This window comes from Syngnathus scovelli, chromosome 4 (assembly GCF_024217435.2).
Source record: "Syngnathus scovelli strain Florida chromosome 4, RoL_Ssco_1.2, whole genome shotgun sequence".
NCBI classification, from domain to species: Eukaryota; Metazoa; Chordata; class Actinopteri; order Syngnathiformes; family Syngnathidae; genus Syngnathus; species Syngnathus scovelli.
Genome location: NC_090850.1, coordinates 8,918,190 through 8,941,412, shown reverse-complemented (window position 1 = coordinate 8,941,412; position 23,223 = coordinate 8,918,190). Strand labels below are relative to the sequence as shown.

Here is a 23,223-nt window from a genome sequence, read left to right as displayed (position 1 = left end):
TTATTTCGTGGTCCCGTCTACTCTGGAGCTATACGTGTCGCTCGCTAGTTTAATGTAATTTAGCGCTTCGGCCATGAATAAGATTAGCATGAACAGACCCTCATCACACTCGAAGAAATGCATAAAAGCGACGACGAAAGAGAGACTGAGAAAGTGTGAGGCGAAGGATATCTAACGCTATTCCAATCGGACACTGAGCAGGAAGACTTCGATGGTTTCAGTGCACAGGAGGAAGATGAAGACGATGAAGCTCTTTTTTTTACTTTTACTTTAATCAGCCGTGTTAGTGCTGTGCCACCATGTTGCTGCTGTGTTACCGCCGCGTCTCAGTGACTTTTACCGGTATGTTTTATTTAATCACACCCTATTAGTGCTGTGTTACTTCCATGTTGCTGCGGTATTACTGCCGCGTCACAGGCAGTGTTTGGAAAGAAATGTTAAGGTAAAAACTTTAAAAAAGCTTTCTGTGTCCAGTCTTTCTTTGTAAAAAACTCGTGTGCACGTGCGGCTTATAGTCCGGTGCGGCTTATGTAAGAAAAAAACTAAAATATCCCCGAATTTTAGCTGGTGCGGCTTATACACCGGTGCGGCTTATACACTGGAAATTACGGTACAAATATGCTCATATTGGCTATGTATTGTTTTTAACATACATTTAAATGGAATATACGTATCTGATTTTTACAAGGTAAATTCAGCCTAATATTTTGTCCCACTCATGTAGGTCAATAAAAAAAGAGACACGGCTCTCGGGAAGTTTTGCGCGGTTGTACATCACTGTAAACAATAACAAAATAATACTGTTATTATTTATACAGCATTTTATGAACAACCGCAACTGCAATGACGTGCTTTACAGCAAATATAGAAAGAAGTAATGAAAATAAAAATTATATCATTTAACCCAGAATGCGTGCGACACACTTCTTCACGTCAGACAGCAATGGTGGACAGACATGCATACATTAAATGACATGCACAAAAATGAGTTTCTCTCCTGCTTGCATGCATGCGCACACGTTCAGTCTCTCATAGCCAACCCTGCCCCATCAGCTCAACTGACAGCAGTAATGAGTTTCTTCTCTGAGTAAGCCAACTGGCAACCACTCAAGGGAATTTTTCAGGCTGAATAGCACCCATTAATCACAATCCCAGGCAACGCTATGACATCACGTGTGGGGCAAACAGAGATGCGTTGATTGGTAGCGATGAGGGCGGGCAAGGGATTACCCCATAGTAAAAAGAATGATCTGAGAGTGCATTGAGAAAGAACGTAAATACTGCTTTTTAATACTGAGAGTTGTGCATTTAAAGTAATATTACTGTGTTTCCGCTAGTTTTTTTTTTTTAATTCTTGCGCATCTTTTTATGGTACGTCAGAGCATTGCCATTGCAATAAAACATGACATAAAACAAAATGGGTGAACGTCTCCGATCGTGTTCCGCTGATGTCATCATTAATAATAAAAGCTACTCCTGTATACTAACCTCTATTCTATCATACTCGGGGGGCTTATTTTCCATGCACCTGTGAATAAAAGGATGTCTGCCTGTTATGTAATAACATGCATTTATTAGCACATGAATGCAATTCATGATTATAGATAAAGTCAGATGAAGTGACGAAACATAAATGGTCTATTGAGCAAAGATGACAAACTACATTTTGGCTGCGAGTATTTTTTCAACCCTTGGATGATAAAAAATAAACGTTTGTCCAACAGCAAACTATTGTAAGTATTTTATGCAGATAAATGTGTCATCACAGTAAAAATTAAGAACATAGGAATGGAATGAATATCATCCAGACAACTGGATGGATAAAGTATGTATAAAGTATCACTGTTACAGAAAAATGAGTTTGGAAGATTTGTACCAGTTGGGAATTGGTATCGCCTTGTTTTGTGCCATCACTATAGTCCCTACAGTATATAGAAGTCTGCATTTAATGTATTTTCTCATCCTAGCTTTCTGTTTATCAATCCCGCCTTTCCAGCAGACTGCATTCACCGGGGATATCACTGCCCCTCAGTGATCCCACGTCCCAAGCACCCCGCTTCTCACAAAATTGCCTAATCCCGATGAATTCATGTTAATATGCAGTCAGTAACCCCCTCCGACACTTGATGTGCACATGTGACTCTCTGCCACGCCCACCACCCATACTCTAGGTCACACCAGTGCACAAAGGAAAATAAGCAGCAGCTAGGGAAGAGGAGCAAAGGAGAAGAGAAGCAAACGTAGTCACTGTCATAACCACTTAGTGTTACATGACAGCAGGTGATAAATGAAAGTCCTTTGTCTTTCCCTACCTACAGTGTGTGCGCAAACAAAGACTGCATTTGTTATGAAGGGGTATCTATTCAATCAGATAACGGTATACAAAGAGATGCTGTGCATTTACATAAATTGAAAAACATTTTTGGGGGGCGTGCTGCTTGGCTAAATCAATCTCACAGCTTCAGAATAAAAAAATCTCTAAATCTATAACAGTGTATCATTCAAATCCAAGCTAATGTTTCACAATTATCCATTTTAATGTGATACTAAATGTTGTGTTATTAGGTCATTTATAGTGGCTGGTCTAAGGTGGGCTGGCAAGCAGTGTGGAAAATTAATGGTTGTCCCTGTCAGAAGGAAGATGAAACTCCAGTAGCTGCTGGTGCAATGCAAATATTCCCCAGAGATAGACTAATAAGGGATTATTGCATTTTCTTTTTGATTATGTCGGTGCATTTGGGCTGATATTTTAAATTTTTTTTCTTCTGTAATTCATGCACAATCCGTGATTCATCCAAATGAAAATCACTCCTGTTTTTAAGAGGCTGTAGGATCAAATGCTCTCAAAATATTTGCCTTTAAACAGATGTTCAGTTTTTACATTGATTGCTTTGAGTTTGTTATTATGCGTATTGTAAACAGTGGCATTTAAACGGACTGTACCAAACTGAAAGTGCTTTCTGATACTATGTTGTGTCTATACAAACTGAGCATTGTAGACAAAAGTTTTGATACAGCAGTTGCAATTTGATAATACAAGTGTACCTAATGTTGTGGCCAGTGGATGTGTGACAGCCCACATTGAATGTGAGGATTTGTCCACTCACAAATAACACCTTTATTTTGCAAACGAGACAATGCTGCATAAGCATCACGTTTGTTCTTTTCACACCGAGGCAATGAAATGCTGCAGCAATATATGGCTTACTAATGCGTGACAAGAGCTGCTCATAAAAATGATGGAAGGCTTCATCTTGATGGATGGCACAATTCCTATATTTGATGATCAAATAAACATTTTTCATCCACTCGAGTAGCTGCACTAAGTTTGCCTTAATCCTCCAATGTGCTACTACATCACTTGCATGGGGACTTTTAGCAGCGCTCTCATTGATAGAATTAATATTTCATCATTGTTTATGAACTGCCACTGACCATAAGCAATTGCTCTTTTTACATATGAACGCTCTGTATACAAGCGTGCATTTAAATGAAGTTAAGCACCAGTAGTAGAGCAAAGACAATTTACAAGCATTGGGTCAGGGGAGCGGTTTTTCAACATGCTCTAATAGCCGAAGCGTGTTTCCTCAAGCAAGCCCACCGCGGTTGCTTTGCATCCGGCTGCCTGTCGAAAGCTGCCCTTGAAACAAAGCTGTAGGGGTCAGGAGGTCACCGCAAAGCGCTGGAATGGAATGTTCCTTTCTGGTTCAAGGTCTAGCCTCCAGAGCCAGAGGGGCCCAGAGATCATTTGAGACCATCCGCACATGCGCCATCTATTTTACTCCCCACCACGCTTCACTTTCATCTAGCCTGCCCGGCTTTATTGTCGGTGGCTCATTTGGCACTCGTCCGCGAGCTTTCAAGTCTCATCATCAAATGACTGGTGCTGATTCACCATTGCATCATGATTAGTGTATGAACTGCAATTAACCGTCCTGTCAAAACAAGGTCTTGGCATGCACTATGTTGTAAACAAAGTGATTAGAAGTGGAACAATGTGTCGAATGATTGCTTTTCGCACAGATCAAGGTTTTCAAACAGGTTATTTTCATCGTGATGGAAAGACAATAGGGCAATTTATTTTGCAATGTTAGATGCAGGGACTGACGGTAATTCTAAAGTAAACTTTGTGTCATGGTTTGTGTTTTTTTTAAACATAACATTGGTTCAGTTTCTTTTGTTGTGTTGTCTTCCATGTCTGCTGCTCATGTCTTTGTTTCCACCTGTTTTTTGTATCCAGGAATGCCTTGTTGTCTTGTCCTTCTGCTTGTATTTATTTCCCTGTTTTCCATGCCCTCTTCCTCTGACCATTGTTGTGCGTCACATGTCCAATGCCGCATGTCGTGTCAGCAGTGCCTATGGTGAGCCTGTTTGTGACTCAGTTGTTTTCTGCTTATTTTTTCTTTAAACATTTATGTTTTTGACATTGCATTGAGGCGGCTCGCTGGAGCACTGGGTAGCACGTCCGCCTCACAGTTAGGAGGGTGCGGGTTCGATTCCACCTCCAGCCCTCCCTGTGCGGAGTTTGCATGTTCTCCCCGAGCCCGCGAGGGTTTTCTCCGGGCACTCCGGTTTCCTCCCACATCCCAAAAACATGCTTGGTAGGCCGATTGATCACTCCAAATTGTCCCTAGGTGTGAGTGCGAGTGCGAATGGTTGTTTGTCTCTGTGTGCCCTGCGATTGGCTGGCAACCGGTTCAGGGTGTCCCCCGCCTACTGCCCGATGACGGCTGGGATAGGCTCCAGCACGCCCGCGACCCCCGTGGGGACTAAGCGGTTCAGAAAATGGATGGATGGATGGACATTGCATTGAATTCCTGCCTTCCTGTGCTGCTTACCTGCCACCTTATGCCTGCACACACCACCACCTCCACGAACCCTCATAACGCGAAACTTCTTATTTTTATGTCAATCTGCTAAACAGTATATGGACACAAACCTACAGCAGAGAACATAACAAAAAACACACTGGAACAAACGGCTTCCATTATGCCTGTTTTTAATGTTATGACAGAGTTGCTACCAACACCATCCCAAAATCACAATCACTTGTTCATTGGGGATGCTAGGAAACTGCTAGTTAAATCTGCCATCATTTGGCACAAGTTAGCCAGCTGATCTGCTGTTTCCCATCGCCTAATGTTATACCTGACAACACTTGACTAACCACTACTTATTTTTTCCCCACTTAAAGCACTGGGCTGGGCAGGTATGTATACAAAAAAAAAGGCTCAGGGTGCTAATTAAACGACTCTGCTCGGAGAGTGAATGTGACCTTATTTGCTTCTTCCAAGCCTGTTTGAGTCAGGGTTGAAGTTACATTATTGTGGCAGGTTCGGGCCACTTTTATTCACTGCCAACGCCAAGGTCACTGTCACTGCCCAAGGGCCATCAGGCCTCCACTGGGGAATGAGGATGCTGAGCGATGGAGGAGGGGAGACCTAATAGATAAAGAAGGGGGTAGTGGAATTGCGCCTTAGTGCAAGCACAAAGGTCAACATTTCCCAGCTACACACCCCCTCTCCATCAACCAGCCCCCAACACCTTTGACCCTTTCGTTTCTAAGTCAATGCAGAAACAGAAGGAGAAGGAGAGCGGGCAAGGGTGCAATGGGAAACACACCCACCCAGAGTCAGTCACAACAAAAGGGGGCCTCAGCCGCAGAGAGCTGATTTGGTCTATAGAACAAACACTCGGGCCACCGTCACACAGCAGAGCCACTGCGGATTGCACATCCCCACAGCCTCTGCTTGTTCCCAGCCACTCAGCTGCCCCCTAGTTCACCAGCAACAAAAGGTGCTGCTCCGCTCCCAGAGGTAACGAGACACACAAAAACACATTGGGGAGAGTGGCAGCTGAGGCACGGAGAGGAGTGGCTGCCTAAATGGTCCCCCATTTTACAAAACACACAGCTGGACTCAGGACCCCAAATATTTCATCATAAAAACAAGTTTCATATCGGGAACCAATCAGTAATCCCAAACTGCAAACACTATTATTTTTTCAATGATAGATCATGTGGCATGTTTTGGCATTGATGCCTCATCTGTTACTTAACACCACCGTGTCTGCCTACAATTTCAGCATCCTCACAATCTCTGGCAATTATTTTTAAAGTATGATTAAATGATCTGATTCCACCTACGAACTGTGGATTTTATGGACAATAACTATTTTTTTCTAACTCTAACCTTTTATGTGTTTTTGCAAATTAGATGCACAAATACAAATACAAAATCAGATGTGGAATTTATTTTATGTATTAAAATATTAAATACATACCAAACTGTATGTGTGTTGATTTTGCATTATCATGTGTACATTAGTACATGTGACGGTGATTTTATTTCTCATAATCATTGTTTCTGAGGATGGTCCTGGCTTGCCATATATTTTAATATTTAAGCAGATTAGATGTGGAGCTCAATACTTATTAATTAATGAATGTCTTGAAATACACCTCCCATCTGTCTTAATGCTTTTATGCCTTTTACCCAAAGCAACCTAAAATTCTACCAAGGATTTGTTTTGTTGTTATTGTGGTGGATGATGTCGACTAAGTAAAGGCTCTTAATGAATAATAATGTTATACAGACAAACTACCAATCCATCGGGTGAAGACACAATATTGGAATGGACAAACAGTCTTCAACCCAGTTGTTTACCAAAGACTGCTTTTGTAAACTGATACTCCAGCATTTGGTCAGCCTTGTGCAGCCAGTGACTTGGCCTTTGCTCTCCTCTCCTTCACCTTTGCACTCTATTAATGAAGAGCTCCTCCCATGAGCCTTAAAAGCAGACTAAAGGAATTTTAGGCCCCCTTTTCATTTGTTTGTCTGAGAATAGCAAGGGTGGTCCAGAGGCGCAAGGAGACCAACACGCATTTTATTAACAAAGTCCCTCTTTGCAGTCTAGACAATGGTCCAATGCCAACATTGAACTTGAATTTCAAAACAGACATTTCTGAATGAGGACGTTGTCTGGATGATTTATTTGACTTTATTGACTCGATACTTTGTCAACTTTTATTCAATTAAATCCCAATTTCATACAACAAATGCACTAAAGTCAACATTTAAAAGATGAAGTCTGTCCTAGAGGAATGAATTGGGGATTTTACTTCTACCAGTTTTCTTTGGCCCAATATAAAAAAAACAAAGTACATCTATTGATGCTATCTAACATGCCTCATTCATGTTCCAATAATATGTTTTGAGATTGGAAATTATTATTAGTGTTTTTTTGTACTTTGTGTTTTATACACTTTATTTTTCAGTTATATTTGTTAAGTCCATCCATCCATCCATCCATCCATCCATCCATCCATCCATCCATCCATCCATCCATCCATCCATCCATCCATCCATCCATCCATCCATCCATCCATCCATCCTCTTCCGCTTATCCGGGGTCGGGTTGCGGGGGCAGCAGCTTTAGGAGGGACTTAATGTCTCCATTTTGGTCACACATTTTTTTAAATATATCTAATGTATTTGATTGTCCACATTTCCGGCAGTAAGTCGGATTCGTTCCCAGTGAGGGTTGGACTCCGCCAAGGCTGCCCTTTGTCACCGATTCTGTTCATAATTTTTACGGACAAAATTTCTAGGCGCAGCCGAAGCGTTGAGGGGGTCCAGTTTGGGGACCTCAGCATCGCGTCTCTGCTTTTTGCAGATGATGTGGTGCTGTTGGCTTCTTCAGGCCGTGATCTCCAGCTCTCGCTGGAACGGTTCGCAGCCGAGTGTGAGGCGGTCGGGATGAGGGTCGGCACCTCCAAGTCCGAGTCCATGGTCCTCGATCGGAAAAGGGTGGAATGCCCTCTCCGGATCGGGGATGAGATCCTGCCCCAAGAGGAGGAGTTCAAGTATCTTGGAGTCTTGTTCACGAGTGAGGGGAGGATGGAGCGTGAGATCGACAGGCGGATCGGTGCAGCGTCAGCAGTAATGCGGACCCTGTACCGGTCCGTTGTGGTGAAGAGAGAGCTGAGCCAAAAGGCAAAGCTCTCAATTTACCGGTCGATTTACGCTCCTACCCTCACCTATGGTCACGAGCTATGGGTCGTGACCGAAAGAACGAGATCTCGGATACAAGCGGCCGAAATGAGTTTTCTCCGCAGGATGTCCGGGCTCTCCCTTAGAGATAGGGTGAGAAGCTCGGTCATCCGGGAGAGACTCGGAGTAGAGTCGCTACTCCTCCACGTTGAGAGGAGCCAGATGAGGTGGCTCGGGCATCTTATCAGGATGCCTCCTGGACGCCTCCCTGGGGAGGTGTTCCGGGCATGTCCCACCGGTAGGAGACCCCGGGGACGACCCAGGATGCGCTGGAGAGACTATGTCTCTCAGCTGGCCTGGGAACGCCTTGGGATCCCCGGGATGAGCTGGATGAAGTGGCTGGGGAGAGGGAAGTCTGGGAGTCCCTCCTAAAGCTGCTGCCCCCGCGACCCGACCCCGGATAAGCGGAAGAAGATGGATGGATGGATGGATGGATGGATGGATGGATGGATGGATGGATGGATGGATGGATGGATGGATGGATGGATGGATGGATGGATGGATGGATGGATGGATGGATGGATGGATGGATGGATGGATGGATGGTATTTGATTGTATCAGTGTTCCTCCTAAGTGTCTCCTCTCTTGTGTTCCTAATTCAGTGGCTTGATTGGCCAAGATTTGTGTGCGCGTGTATGTGTTTGTGTGTGAACCAGTGGATATTTTTAGAGTCCCAGGGTTTTGATTCTATTCCACACAGTAGCTCACTGCTGAAGTTAGCGCCGCGCTAGCTGAACATTGTTATGACTTTTCACGTGCACATGTGCCCCTTGCATGGCGAGAGAACCTCTCGCTCAAATCACTCTGACAACTTTGTGCCAAATAAGATTGCATTTACTGTTATTTCTTCATATCAGAAATAATTCTCATGCCTTAGCAAAGCTAACAATTTTTTTTTTCATCACACGATCTCTGCAGTATTATCAATACAATTGAAAATATTAATCACATTTTAAGGGGTTGAAATTGTCTTGCTTGGATTGAAAATGCACTTTATTACCTAATAAATAAGTTTATTCATTTTGCTGTTCCCTAAAAAGCCTTAAATCAAAAACATACTGAAGGCTGTCAATACGCCACGCTATTTCTAGGAGATGAATTCAGTACGTATATAACAATATACTGTATTAGTTTTAAGAGCCACTGGGCATTGAGATCTATTCTGCTCTGCAGATAAGAGGAAGAAATCAAGTATTATCTCTTTAGGCATAGGAGACAGACAGACAACCGGGAATGTTACACCTCTATTGCCCGTTCACTCCTCTGGGTTAACTGATGAACATACACAGGTCACACATGCACACACATACGTACACACACAGGTCACACATGCACACACATACGTACACACACGCTCACAGAACGCTGTTGCGGTCTTTGTAAATGGGACATGCAATGCTCAAAATGAACATTATTATTATTATTATTATTATTATTATTATTATTATTAATTACATAAATAAATTGGGATTGTATAAAAAGCCATACCAAATATTCAATTTTGAGTAAAATATATTCTCTACTATCACACAGTCCCCCCCCCGATTCATAAAAAGTTTTATCACCAAAGATCATTGATAAAATCCCCGTTCCCAGCCCTTTTCAAATCACACATCTCCCTCCCAGCCATTTAGTAATTACCTGGAAACGTGTGTAATTACACAGACAAGGTCAAGGCTCCTGGGTACAGATATAAATCCCATGTTTCTTAACTTCTTTTGACCCACTGACATACAGATGGTGAGGTTCTGCCCACTAAGTAGGGGGAATAGTGCTTTAACATCAACTCATCCGTCAACCAAAACAAATGTCAAAGGACAGTTCCTTACGCGGAATGTGATTGTGAGAAATATTCTGAATAGCCAGAATGAAAATTGGTTGACGGCAGAGAATTAAAATCCCCATTTTAATTAGTAACTATAAATGTTCATATTCAATGAGCATGAAATCTTTTCATTCATTTCATTTCCAAACCAGAGGCTGACCAGTGGACGAGGCTGATATTTCAACCCGAGTTCAAACCGTTCAAATGTTTAGCGAGGATTAGCAAATAAAACACAGCCACCTTATGTTTAAATGTGAAAACAAGCTTATGTGTTATTTGGTTGGCGAATCTATATGACAGAGCTGCGAGCTAGGAGAAAGGCTGCATTGGCAGAAAAGGGGGTGTGGTGCGGTGAGGGCGGGGCGGGGCTTGGCTCAAAGAACAAAGGGAGCTGCAAGGAGAGGTAGGGATGGCGCTTCAGCGTTCACCCCAGCAGGAAGCCATGAAAGGGGTTGGAACAGGAAGGTCGAAGGGTAATGGCCAGCTACCAATTGACACTCGAAACACACGCACACATACACATGCATGCATGAGTACTCCATAAATCACTCTCACGTTTTGCAGCGTGGTGGAAGCTGCTCCTTCCACCGTGTAGGATGATGAAACATTTTATCTACCACTAAAGCTGCTCATATTGCTCCTATCCACTCTGGTCTGGCTTCACTTGAAGTGAGAAGCTTTATTTTCACCAAGCAGGGGCAGGAATACAAACAGAGACAATTTTACGAGCAACCTCTCGCTTCTCCTATTTCCTTCTTGATTGATGTCGCTTTTTCATCTAGCTCTCACTCAGATGTCTACAGTTATAGCTGTAGTAAAACACTCATTTTGGAATTTAAGGGAAAAGCTATCATCATGAACAAAGTTGTAACACCAGTGACTGTGGGCTCTTGAGCAGTATCATATGTAACACTTGGATAAATTCTTTTTTTTTTTTATGACATTTCCCATTGCAACTTTTCTATTTTTGTTTAACTGAGCACAGACTTTGACTCTTTCCCAATTAATTTCAAGCAGATATACAAAAGAAAGTCATTTCAATTGATCCTAAAAGCTATTTCGTAACAGGGGGGCTTTTGTGGTGTGTTGCCTGGTGACGCTGGTGTGCAGTGGGGGAGGGGGTAAAGGCCCCGGCTAAGTCCACTGTACCAAGCTTGTCATTCATTGAAATGATGAAACGCTTCCATAGTCGAAGCCAAAGTCAAAGAATCCAGAACTCGAGGCTAAAGTTAACGAGAAAGTAAGAAATAACATTTAGGGGCAAAAAAAATGTTTCCTGGGCTTTATTATTTTAGAGGAACAACAGGGAGTCCGTCCTACACAAGCCCCTGACTGTGGGCTCACACAAATGGCTGTCAAGCTAATAAAAAGTAAAATTTATGGAGGGAGGTAGTGTGGAGAGTAAGATGGACGTTTTATCCACCGGGAGGGCTATAAGTGGTACAAGTCAGAGCTCTGTGTAGGAGGGAGTGGAACACGGCAAATTACCTCAGAATCACAAAGAGAACATCAGCATTAACAAACACTTGGAAGAGAAAAAGAAACAAACACTAGTTAGCAATCTTGGTCAGAGAATCACTTATTCCAACTCAAAGATCAAATGCCATTTTAAAGACCCAGATAAAACTAGTAAGGCACAGAACTTATTCAAATGCTCCTTCAAATAAAAAATCATGTTGTAAATGATTACAATTCCTGACCGAAACTGGAGACCGATTAGCTGCTGTTTCAAGACTGTAAAGTCAGAATATTTTATGGTACTTCTGGTTTGGGAGATGATATTGATTTTTAATCTTTAGTGTGTGGTGTTGGTGAAGAAATACTTCAGTCTGTCATTTACACACCTTCAAGCCAGATACAAGCTTTGCCTAAAACTTGTGTGCATTCTGAATATTCTCTCATCCATTTAAGCACTTTTTCTCTTACCGTATTTTCCGCACTATAAGGCGCACCTAAAAACCTCAAATTTTCTCAAAAGCCGACAGTGCGCCTTATAATCAGGTGCGCCTTATATATGGACCAATATTGAGCCACTACAGCAGGCGTGTCCAAAGTCCGGCCCGCGGGCCAAATGTATATATCTTATATATGGACAAAGTTCATTCATTGAAGGTGCGCTTTATAATCCGGTGCACCTTATATATGGACAAAGTTTTAAAATGGGCCATTCATTGAAGGTGCGCCTTATAATCCGGTGCGCCTTATAGTGCGGAAAATACGGTACATGCTTTGGTAAATCAAACCACCTGAGATGGTGAAACATCATTGCACTTGGGGTTTGGATGCAGATGCAATACATGCCACACATATGTACTAACACTACTGGGCAATGGATTTTAAGAAAGCTATCACACGTGTTGAACTGCCAATGCCATAAGTGTTTTGATTTGCTTTCGTGTGTTTTTTCGTTTTTTCACAACAGTCTCATGCAGTTAGCAACTGACTTGTTGAAGGCTGTTTATCAGAGAACAAATGGAAGAAAGAAGGGTGTAACAATGTCGCAATGGGAGACGACCGACCGCACATATATATCGACCGCGTTTGAACATCCCAGAGCTCACGGACGTCGAGTGTTTGCAACGATTTTGTATGGACAGTGAAACTATCATACAGACTGTGCCAGCTTTTGGAGGATTAGCTCTTTAGCCACACCAATCACCCTAATACCTTGTGCCTTATTAATGTCTTGGTGATGCTTATTAAAGTAACAAGCTAATTGATTTCAATCTAGAGCATGGGAGGCACACCTCTTTTTTTATTGATTGGCCTCCAAACATGCATTCAGTCATAAAAAAAATGTTCTGATTAAATTTGTTTTATTAGGTGCAGGTCATACAGAATACAAAGTAATGCTCGCCACAGAAGTCTACACGTCCTGACTATACGTCCTCCTATACTGATAAGACCTTTTGAAATGTAAAGTGTGCTTTATCTTTTTTTAAATGATTTTCAAGGATTTCAAGGACATTCGCAATTTCTGAGAAAAATAACCACTTGACTCCATTGTCAATGAATCTCTTTGAATCTCTTTGTATGGCTGCGCTCTTGCCAACATGTGAAGCGGTGGTTATGTCCGAGGTCTGGACAGCAGAATATGCGTCAATGAAAAGTGCTCAAGTAAAGGCACTTATAAAAGAACGCACTTGGCCATGGCCATGATAGAACACATATCACACATTTATTGCTGTAATTGCGATATTACATTTTCAGACAGTTCCATTTCTCAAATTTGAAAAATGTTCAATACTTTAAATAACTTTAGGTGATAGCAGAGTTTGCAATTCTCTATTGTATCACCAATGTACTTTCTGTGACTTCCACACATGTAAAATAAAGCAATAAAACGAAACTAATGAGAGGAGCCCCTACACATTGGAACACGTTTACAAAAAGGACAGTACACTGCGAGTGATGTGTCCTTTTTTGCACATGCGGGTCACTGCATTTGGTTCACATATCAGTCTCACATTTGTTATGTGAATCCCGTAAAATCGTATTTAACCACACAAATATTTTCAATCTTTTTTTGGGGGGGGGGTAGACTGTGTCCATATCCATTTGCAGAAATTGGCAATGCAAACAGACATAGCATAGGTCATTTTCAGAGAATGAGAGTGAACACAGCAAGGTGCTGAAGGTACTTGTTGTCAACAAATGTATGAAAAGTGATATTACTGCCAAAAGATGATCAACAGGAAAGTGCAATTGGGATAATATGTTTGGAATATTCTTCTCGTTGATGATCTCTTACCACTTTGAGGAGAGACTCCATCAAGTAGCCTACGTCATTACAGCAGTCCTGTTAAACCCTTCCAAACAGACTTTTTTACATACCAGTCATCATCTGCAAGGAATATTTTTTCCCACAAGGGTTTTCAAATCATCCATTAGCCTTCTAACACAATTAGCTAACACAATGGACCATTAGAGAACTGGAGAGATGGTTGCTGGAAATGGGTATTTATACACCTATGTAGATATTGCATTAAAAACCAGATGTTTGCAGGTACAATGGTCATTTACCGAATTAACATTGTATAGAGTGTATTTCTGATCAGTTTAATGTTATCCTTGTTGAAAAAATAGCGATTTTTTTATAAAAAATAAGGGCATTTTTACGTGAGCCCAAAACTTTTGAACGGTATTTTAAAAGATGGACCGGCAGCAGACGTCGAGACAGAAGCGTATCCTATAAAACCTCATGCAAGTGTGAGGTAATATTAAATGTAGTTTACCAGAATTTTCACAAGCTGTCTGGCTGGCAATGTTTTCAAAGTAATTAAAATAGCCCCAACTAAAGGTTGTATGTTTGCAGAAATGTGCTTGAAAGTGACATTTGGAATGAAACGTCAGTCCTGGAGGCCTATGCCCGAGTGCTGCTGCCTTTCATGCAGATGAAATGGATTTGATTTTTAGCCAGAGCCCCGGTATACAGCCAAGGCCAGTCCCAATCCTGGATTTAAAAATGAATGGGTTACCTCTGGAAGGGCATCCGGCGCAATACTGTGCTAAACAAATCACGTGAGTGACTCGTGGTGTCCCCTGATGGGACAAGCTGATGTTGACAACAAACAAGCGTTAGAGGCCTTGAAAGGTTGGATGTGTTCTCCACTGTGCAGGAGGGTCTTGACCAGTGAGATATCCACGTCTCATTGAATATAAAAGCCCGTTTGGTTACAACAGCACAGCAGTGTGCTGTCTACACAGAGCTTGCGAATCAGTAGGCTGCTCTCAGCCTTTGTCCATCTCTCTAGTCTAGGACATATAAAACAAGTGTGTTCAGAGTGTCTCAGCTCAGCAATACATAGAAGAATACAGTGCCACTAAATCTGTTGTAAGTTCTCAGCATGAATGCACCGGAATGTGTAATATATTGAAACCTGGGCCTTATAGGTGCCAAAGTGACAAAGGATGTTGTATGAGCATTTTAAATAAAGAAAGAGATGTAAAGATTTTTTTGTGGTCCTAACTACCAGTGAGTGGGCTGCAGGGCTACCCAAAGCTCATTGCACTTACAAAGCATCATGGAGACACTCAGCATGAGGGCTTGTTAATACTGAACTCAAAGACCTGAAGTAGCACCATCAGATAGCTCATTAAACCCATATTAAAATCTGCAAATCTCTCTGTAGTCTACCTCAAAGCCGTGAATTTAGCAACACAAAACGGATTTCAATTTTACTGTATTAATTTTTTAGGAACATAAAGCTCTCAAGAAAACTTAACTTAATGGTTGTGATGTAGTTTGAATGTTTAAACATAATGTTTAAACATACATTATGACATATTATCATTATCATACAGTGCTAATTTGAATATTTCTGACAATAAAACAAAATCAGTTACAACTGTAAAGACAAGTAGCTCGGTTCCAAGTTACCAGTCAGTTGAAAGTAGACATCTCTAGCACCAGCCACATCATTCAACCCATTCATGATCTTGGAAATTTTATAATAGTCAGCATTCCATCTCTTCATTTTGATTCTATTTTAAGTTTTTTTTTTTTTTAAATTGGTAAAAATGTTGAAAAGCCCAGCCCTCTATACGTACATGATCCCTGAAGTACAAGAAAACAAAACAAGACTTACTGGCTGCTTGGATGCGTGCCTTACGGCTCACCACCAACCCAAAAGAATTCTGGGCCATGCACTCATAGTCTCCTTCATCCGACGTGTTGTCAGATTTGGTCTTGAGGAAGTGGCCGATGAGGAGTGAGCCATTGGTGAAGGTTGCGTGATACTGGTCCTGAGATAAAAGTATGCTGTTGTGCCTCCATTGCGTTGTGATAGGGGGGATACCATCCACTTGGCAATGGAGCATGAGGGGCTGCTCTTGCACTGCGATGATGTCACTTGGCTCCAGGGTGAAGGAGAGCTCCGCACCACATGACACACCTGGGAGAAAACAAGCAACGATCACAAAGCGCCCTTTTGCCTTTCCTCAGCACAAAGACTGAGAATGTGTGACTCAGATCTCATTAGATTGGGCATAATATTGTGACATATCTACTTTGATCATTCATCCAGAGAGTCATCCTGGCTTACAAAACAATTAGTGCAACAGTTGTGTCCCCAAGTAATCATCTCCATATAAATCCTCACATGAAAACACACAAAGTATGCCCGTGTGGCATATCACATCTGATGGCTCACCATGCACCTCATGAATGAAACGTTACCTCCAGGCAGGAGGGAATGCATGTGTACTCATCAAAACATACACATTCTCAAAGCCTTCAATGGGTGGTAAGAAAGATGACTGGTGGCAACCACCTATTCGGCGACAAGCTTACATTCTCCTTTCCATGCAAACAAAGTGCATGCCTGAAATGTGTTTGCACTTTGAGATTTCCTTCCTAATAACATGGCTGCTATGATGTTCCATAGTTGTGGAACCTGTGGGGTGAGACAACAAGAAGTAGAGGATGTAAACAACCTAACCTAACGTGGTCCTGTAAAAATGGAGGCTCTCTTGGTATCATGTTTCACTTGGTGATGGACTAAGCACTACCAGTCTCTGCCCCAAGGCCCAGGAATCCAGTGGTAGGGGAGGGGGCTAGTGAAGGGCCGCAGAGAGGGCGGAGTTGAGGGCACAAGGGTCAAAAAAGAAAACCTTCATCCATGAAATTTCAGCCAAGAAATACTTTCAAAGAAGAAATTGGCTGAATACAGTGATCACATACAGACTTAAACGCAATGAATAATTTCTCCCTCTCCATGTGGCCCCATTTTTTTTCTCTCAATGAGCACTGTAAGTAAAAGGGCAATGGGACCTGAGAGACATTGGTGCTGCCACTTGTGGAAAAACAAGGGGGAGGTCGTAGAATTGTTTAACCCTTAGCTGCCAGGTGCTGAGGTTGCCTCCAAATGAGCATGCCATGCCCCCAAAGACCAAAAGATTTGTTCTAAAAAGATTATTCAGGATATTATCATTTCCTGGGGATGTCATAATAGTGATGATTTACACACTTTATAGAAATTGTGTTGCATAGTGGTGTACATCTTTTTCCTACATTGTTAAATGATTGTTGATAATTACTGGGAGAAATCATTAACATGAATTAAATTGACATTTTCTTCACATATAGATGGCTATTCATTCTGAAGAAAAATGTGTCATTTTAGAAGTGTGTATCAAATTGGTAACTCTTCATATTAATCTGTACTCAAGAGGTAGTGTAGATCTCAGCTTCCAAAAGGTTGCTGATGATTAACAGTACACAAAAATGCTGATGGACAAACTGAAGACACTAAAACGACGTATTTTTGTTTGTTTCCTTTGGAAGTGTAATTTGAATACGAAGTTGGGAGTTTACTGAAATAATTAATAATGAAATGACAGTTTCATTGGTTGGCCAGCAGAATGCAACGTTAACTTTTTAATGACTTTGGCATGTTGCCAGCAGGGGCTGGCAAATGCAACCCTGAGCTCCAACTGAGAGCAAGGGAACAGGCGGTGTGAAAAGGTCAGAGGAAATGATTTTCAACACAACACTTAGTCATCCAACAGATCCAGGATGCAATGAAATTGTCATCAATAAGTTAAGGTTATTAATGGAGGCAGATCACAGGGCTGTTTAAAAAAAAAAGGGATTGAAGCACATGCCTAAAGAATTGAATGTTGCAGACATGAATATGTTCGATTCTTAAACAAGGAGAAATGTTCAATTTCATTTTCCATGCATATAGATGAGACTTTTGTTTTTGGGATTACAGAGTAAGACCAAAGACAAGTGGCAGCTAAATGTGGCTTGTGCAGCAGCTTCCTATTGGCGGATTCTTGTGACTAGCAGGCAAAAAGATTTACAGTGACCATTAACACGGCATACGCATATACACAACCTGGCGGAGTATGTAGCAACACTGACAGCAACAAGTCACAAAACAGGATAAGACCATCATGGATGCCAATCATGGGTCAGATCACATGATGGCCTAAATTGAGATGATTAAGTGTTTTTCTTTGCTTTTATTTCAGTACCTATGCTGCTCCTCATTCAGTGCATTATTCTCTTCTCTTAAGAAGTACAAAAAGAAGTTTCACAGATTTCCCCCCCCCCACACACACACACACACTTTCACTTTGTGTTAGTGTAAGTGTTGTAATTAATTTGTCAACATAACAGCTATAAAGATCTTCTTCATCACAACAGGATCTAATCTCAAAAATGTTGAAGCGCTTTATTTCTTTAACATATTGCCTATATTTGATTCAATGACAAACTGAATTGTGACTGATGTTTCCGAATTCCCTGACAAAGCATGCTATGAATTTATGATTCCAGCCAGGCCTTTGTGGGTCCCTGTGTGACACATATTCCCTATCCCTCAGTGCCTTTGAGTTGGGGGGCCCTAGCATACACAGAAACTGTCAGTCACAGTGAACAAAAGGCACACAGAAAGAGGATTTGATAAGGGGGGAGTGAGACAGTCTTGACATCTAATATGTACAAATAATCTCCCCAGCAGGATACAACTAGTGTACTTAAGATAGTCAAATAGCATGTCCACATAGTACCTATGCAGACTGATCAGTCAACAAGTCCCTTTCATTCAACCATATGAAAAAATCTCCATCTATAATTCTTACCATGTAAACATAATGGAATGTAACGTTTTCAACCAAAATTTCAAAGAAATAAAAACTCATTATTATTTTTACTATTATAGTGTAATGAGTTTGCTCTCACTTTTCCTTTGAGAGCTCAATTTGCAATATTACCAATAAGTGGTGAATAAATTACTTGCAAACCATTGATATAGCCACAGATATTGCAATGTGCGGTTTTTGTGGAACGTTGTCAGATCAAAACAACCCACAAACTTAGTCTCACAACGCTGCAAGTGGTTTAAGTGCAACCAGGGACTCTGTACAAATGACACAAGTTGAACTTCGGGAGCATTGCGAAGCACTGGTTGCGTACGACCGAAAGAAATGTCCACAAAGCTCCTCCACTTTCCTGCGAAGTGTCATCAGTCCAAGTTCACCATTGCACTCATCTTTCTCTCCACGCATGCATCAATTAAGCCGGGGAGGAGATTAGACATCATCGAAGCAAACGCACACCGGAATGAGAAAGAGGATGATGCCACTTACCCATGCAAGCATTCAGCAGGATACCCAAAAAGCACGGAGCGAGGCGGCAGCGCCTCTTGGATGCCATTTAAGAGGCTCTTTTAATGCAACACTTGCACAACGCGAAGTTAATGAGTTTAAGAAAAAAATCGGCTACATGTTCCAACCTACGGGTCTACTGTTCGGTGACACGCTGGAGTCGAACAAGCTTTCGCCGTTGCCAACCATCTATCAGTAAGCTGTCTGCATCCCTCTCCTCCTTTTTTTCTTCATTCACTCCAATGGAACCGACCATGCATGGGCACATGAGCTCTCTCTCTCTCTCTCTCTCTCTCTCTCTCTCTCTCTCTCTCTCTCTCTCTCTCTCTCTCTCTCCATCGCACACACACGTTCAGTCTTGGAACAAAAGAGTCGAGTTCATTTAGGCTACAAACGGTTTGTAAATGGCAACAAATAATGATTTTTATATTCAATGCGAGTAAAATATAACAATTCGGTGCAAATCACACATTTGGTAATTTTCATTTCAAATGTATCTGTTGGTGTAATAACATCACGATAAATTGTCTATTCAGCTGACATTGACCACGTCATTATTATCTTATGAATTTTAAAATATTCTAAAATACAGCAATAACATAGATGTTACTCAATTCAGCATAACAAAAGAATGTTTTTAAGACGATTCTTGGTACAAGACCAAAGGGAGTTTGAAAAAATTTAATGGGTGATAAAAGGCAAATATTAACTGTAGATGTGGGAGGTGGGTTTTGTTTAAAGATGAATGGTTCAGCGTGAGTGAATCGCACATAAACAAGGAACTTTTCCCCTCGCTGGGAACAAAGCAGCGCCTGTTAAACAGTATTATATTGCCCTCTAGTGGGCGTTGTAACACATGTAAATGCTGCCTTTATGAAAATACATACAGTATGCCTATATAAATTCTATATTTAGCTTTGATTGTCATTTTCAGAGACGTATGGATTCAAGTATAGATTAGCGTTATTGTACTTTGCAATATTCTTTAATTACAGTGCCTCTGAGTGAATCTTGCTAATATTTTTAGTACTTGAGCATTATACAGCCGTTGCAATCAAAACCAGCTAAACCAGCAAGGTCCCAATTATCCGGATGTCTCCAGTCTTAAGTAAAAAAGATATCTTGAATGATGTGTATTGGGCCTTATTAATAGTTATTTTTCTTCCCTGATCTGCATTGGGAAATGGTCAGGACCAGCCATAAATGTTAAACATGTTAAGAAATACTGTATTCATGATTGCAAATCCTAGAGCCTTTATGGATAGAACTTCTAGGCGCAGCCAATGCATTGAGGGGGTTCGGTTTGGCGACCTCAGTATTGCATTAGCAGATTACGTGGTGCTGTTTGCTTTTTCAAGTCGTGATCTCCAAGTCTCAACAGAGCGGTTTGTAGGCGCATATAAAGCAGCTGGGATAAAAATCAGCACCTCCAAATCTGAGACCATGGTCCTCAGCCGGAAAAGGTGGAATGGCCTCTCCAGGTCGGGGGATGAGATTGTTTCCTAAGTGGAGGAGTTCAATAGAAGGAGCTGAGTCGAAAGGCTCAGCTCTCAATGTATCGGTCGATCTACATTCCTGCCCGCACCGATGATCACGAGCTGTGGGTTATTGCTCCTCCACGTTGAGGGAGCCAGCAGAGGTGGCTCGGGCATCTGATTAGGAGGCTTCCTCGATGTCTCCCTGGTGAGGTGTTCTCGGCATGAGCAGGAGACCCTGGGTATGACCTAGGACGGCCTTGGAACACCTAGGGATCCCTCTGGAAGAGCTGGAAGAAGTGACTGGGGAGAGGGGAGTTTGGGCATACCTGCTGAAGTTGCTGCCTCGGCGAGACGACCCCGGATAAGTAGGTCAAGTGGGTTGGTGGGTGGTTGGGTTGGTTGGGGTGGATGCATGGATGGATGGATGGATGGATGGATGGATGGATGGATGGATGGATGGATGGATGGATGGATGGATGGATGGATGGATGGATGGATGGATGGATGGATGGATGGATGGATGGATGGATGGATGGATGGATGGATGGATGGATGGATGGATGGATGGATGGATGGATATTTTATGTAATATGAATATGTAATTTTCCATCCATCCATCCATTTTCTGAACCGCTTAGTCCCCACGGGGGTCGCGGGCGTGCTGGAGCCTATCCCAGCCGTCATCGGGCAGTAGGCGGGGGACACCCTGAACCGGTTGCCAGCCAATCGCAGGGCACACAGAGACAAACAACCATTCGCACTCGCACTCACACCTAGGGACAATTTGGAGTGATCAATCGGCCTACCAAGCATGTTTTTGGGATGTGGGAGGAAACCGGAGTGCCCGGAGAAAACCCACGCTGGCTCGGGGAGAACATGCAAACTCCGCACAGGGAGGGCCGGAGGTGGAATCGAACCCGCACCCTCCTAACTGTGAGGCGGACGTGCTACCCAGTGCCTAATATGTAATTTTATGCCTCCATATTTATGCCTCACACACTTAAAGGGCTAGAGACACCGGTATATGTATAAATCGGTTTTAGTTAGCTTATGGGCTTATAAATATAAATTGATGCTCGAAACAACGAAAAGGAAGCTGTTGCTCTGAAAAATATAATTTAAATTTGCCGCACAGACGAGTTTGACTGCACCGAGCCGCCAGCCGGAAGTGACGTCTCATGACGTCTCAAGTTGTACGCGTTTAGCTTCAGTGAATGTAAACAAAAAGAGAAGAGGGGCCAGCGCGGAGACGTCGGGCCAGGTTTGCGGCCAACCCAGCTCGCCTAGCCGTGCCTTCCATTATCCTGGCGTACGTTCGTTCGCGGGACGACAAGATGGGTTGAGTTCGCCTGATAGGATCCACGAACCGGACAGTGCGTGCCTGCTGTGTGCTCGTGTTCACAGTGGCCTGGTTGACTGTCATCTTTCCGGACTCTGCTGTGCATCGGGAGCGGCTAGCGTGCTATCACTCTTATTGTTCATCTTCTTGTTTTATTTTTCCTGTGTTGTTTACTTGTATGTGCGTTGTGAACTCTGTCTTATCTTTCCGGACTCTGCTGTGCATCGGGAGCGGTTAGCGGGCTATCACTCTTATTGTTCATCTTCTTGTTTTATTTTTCCTGTGTTGTTTACTTGTATGTGCGTTGTGAACGCTGTCTTGTCACCCTGGGATAGTGAGAAATGTAATTTCGATCTCTATGTGTGTCTTGACATGCGGAGGAATTGACAATAAAGGAGACTTTGAGACTTTGACTTTGAAAAGTATGTCGAAGCGTGACGGGAGGGGCACAATTCAGAAAACGTGCTCAGCTCGTCGAAAAAATGCGATTTAAGAAATAAAATTAAAAATGCGCCTAAAACCTAAACCAAACGCTGCAGATGTTCATTTCTTCATTCGCAGTGGTCAACTCGGCACTCTACTCTTTTTACTATGCCAACCTAACCACAGTGACGGGAGAGGCACAATTCAGAAAACGTGCTCAGCTCGTCGAGAAAATGCGATTTAAGCAATAAAATTAAAAAGGCTTATAAAACCTAAACCAAACGTTGCAGGTGGTCATGTCTTCATGTGCCGAGATCAACTCGGCACTCTAAAGCCCCCAAGAGCACTTTTTACTTTTTACTATGCCAACCTAACCAGAGTGACGGGAGGGGCACAATTCAGAAAATGTGCTCAGTCAGCCCAAGTGAACTGCTAGATTCATCATATTCTGCGTCAAAAGAGGTTTCTGAATCGGATAAAATGATGCTAATATTGCCGCTAGAAACGGAGCTGTCGCTATCATCTGCCATGTTGTTTGGGTTTGTTGACATCCAGATGTACAACTTGTGACGTCACAATAATGGCGCCGCCAGTTTGGCTTCGTGCGGGACCCGATCGATAAACTGGCATTTAATTTCAGCTTTATTCTTAGTAATCGGTGTCCATTTTTAATTTACAATGCGGCAAATGTGTTCACTTTATACATTCTATCAAATTCCGTTCTAATTGAAAAAAAAAAGGGATGTTTCTAGCACTTTAAATAGAGGGGCTCTTATATGATCAATGGACGTAGTCTTTCAGCTTAAACATAAAACAAGCTTGCCACAGTTGCACCGGCCACAATTACACAGCGCTCATGCTTAATAGCCATTTGAGACGTCAACAAGCACAATATTAATAAACCACTTCGTACCGCCAATTCAGCCATTAAATGTAGATGTAGTCAGACCACGGAAAATGGTGCACTATCTGAAAAAGCCACAAGGTGCCAG

At 42.3% G+C, this 23,223-nt stretch overlaps 1 protein-coding gene across 1 annotated transcript in view; it reads right to left on the bottom strand.

Moving 5' to 3' along the window:
• Positions 1-19,264, bottom strand: part of igdcc3 (immunoglobulin superfamily, DCC subclass, member 3) — a 65,036-nt gene extending 45,772 nt beyond the window's left edge. Inside the window, exons 1-2 of the mRNA XM_049717913.2 lie at positions 18,974-19,264; positions 15,466-15,771 (exon numbers count right to left, since the gene is read on the bottom strand). Of these exons, the coding sequence (XP_049573870.1) occupies positions 15,466-15,771; positions 18,974-19,040 (373 nt within the window). The 5' untranslated portion in view covers positions 19,041-19,264. The remainder of the gene's footprint in view (positions 1-15,465; positions 15,772-18,973) is intronic.
• Between the last annotated feature and the right edge of the window lie 3,959 nt (positions 19,265-23,223).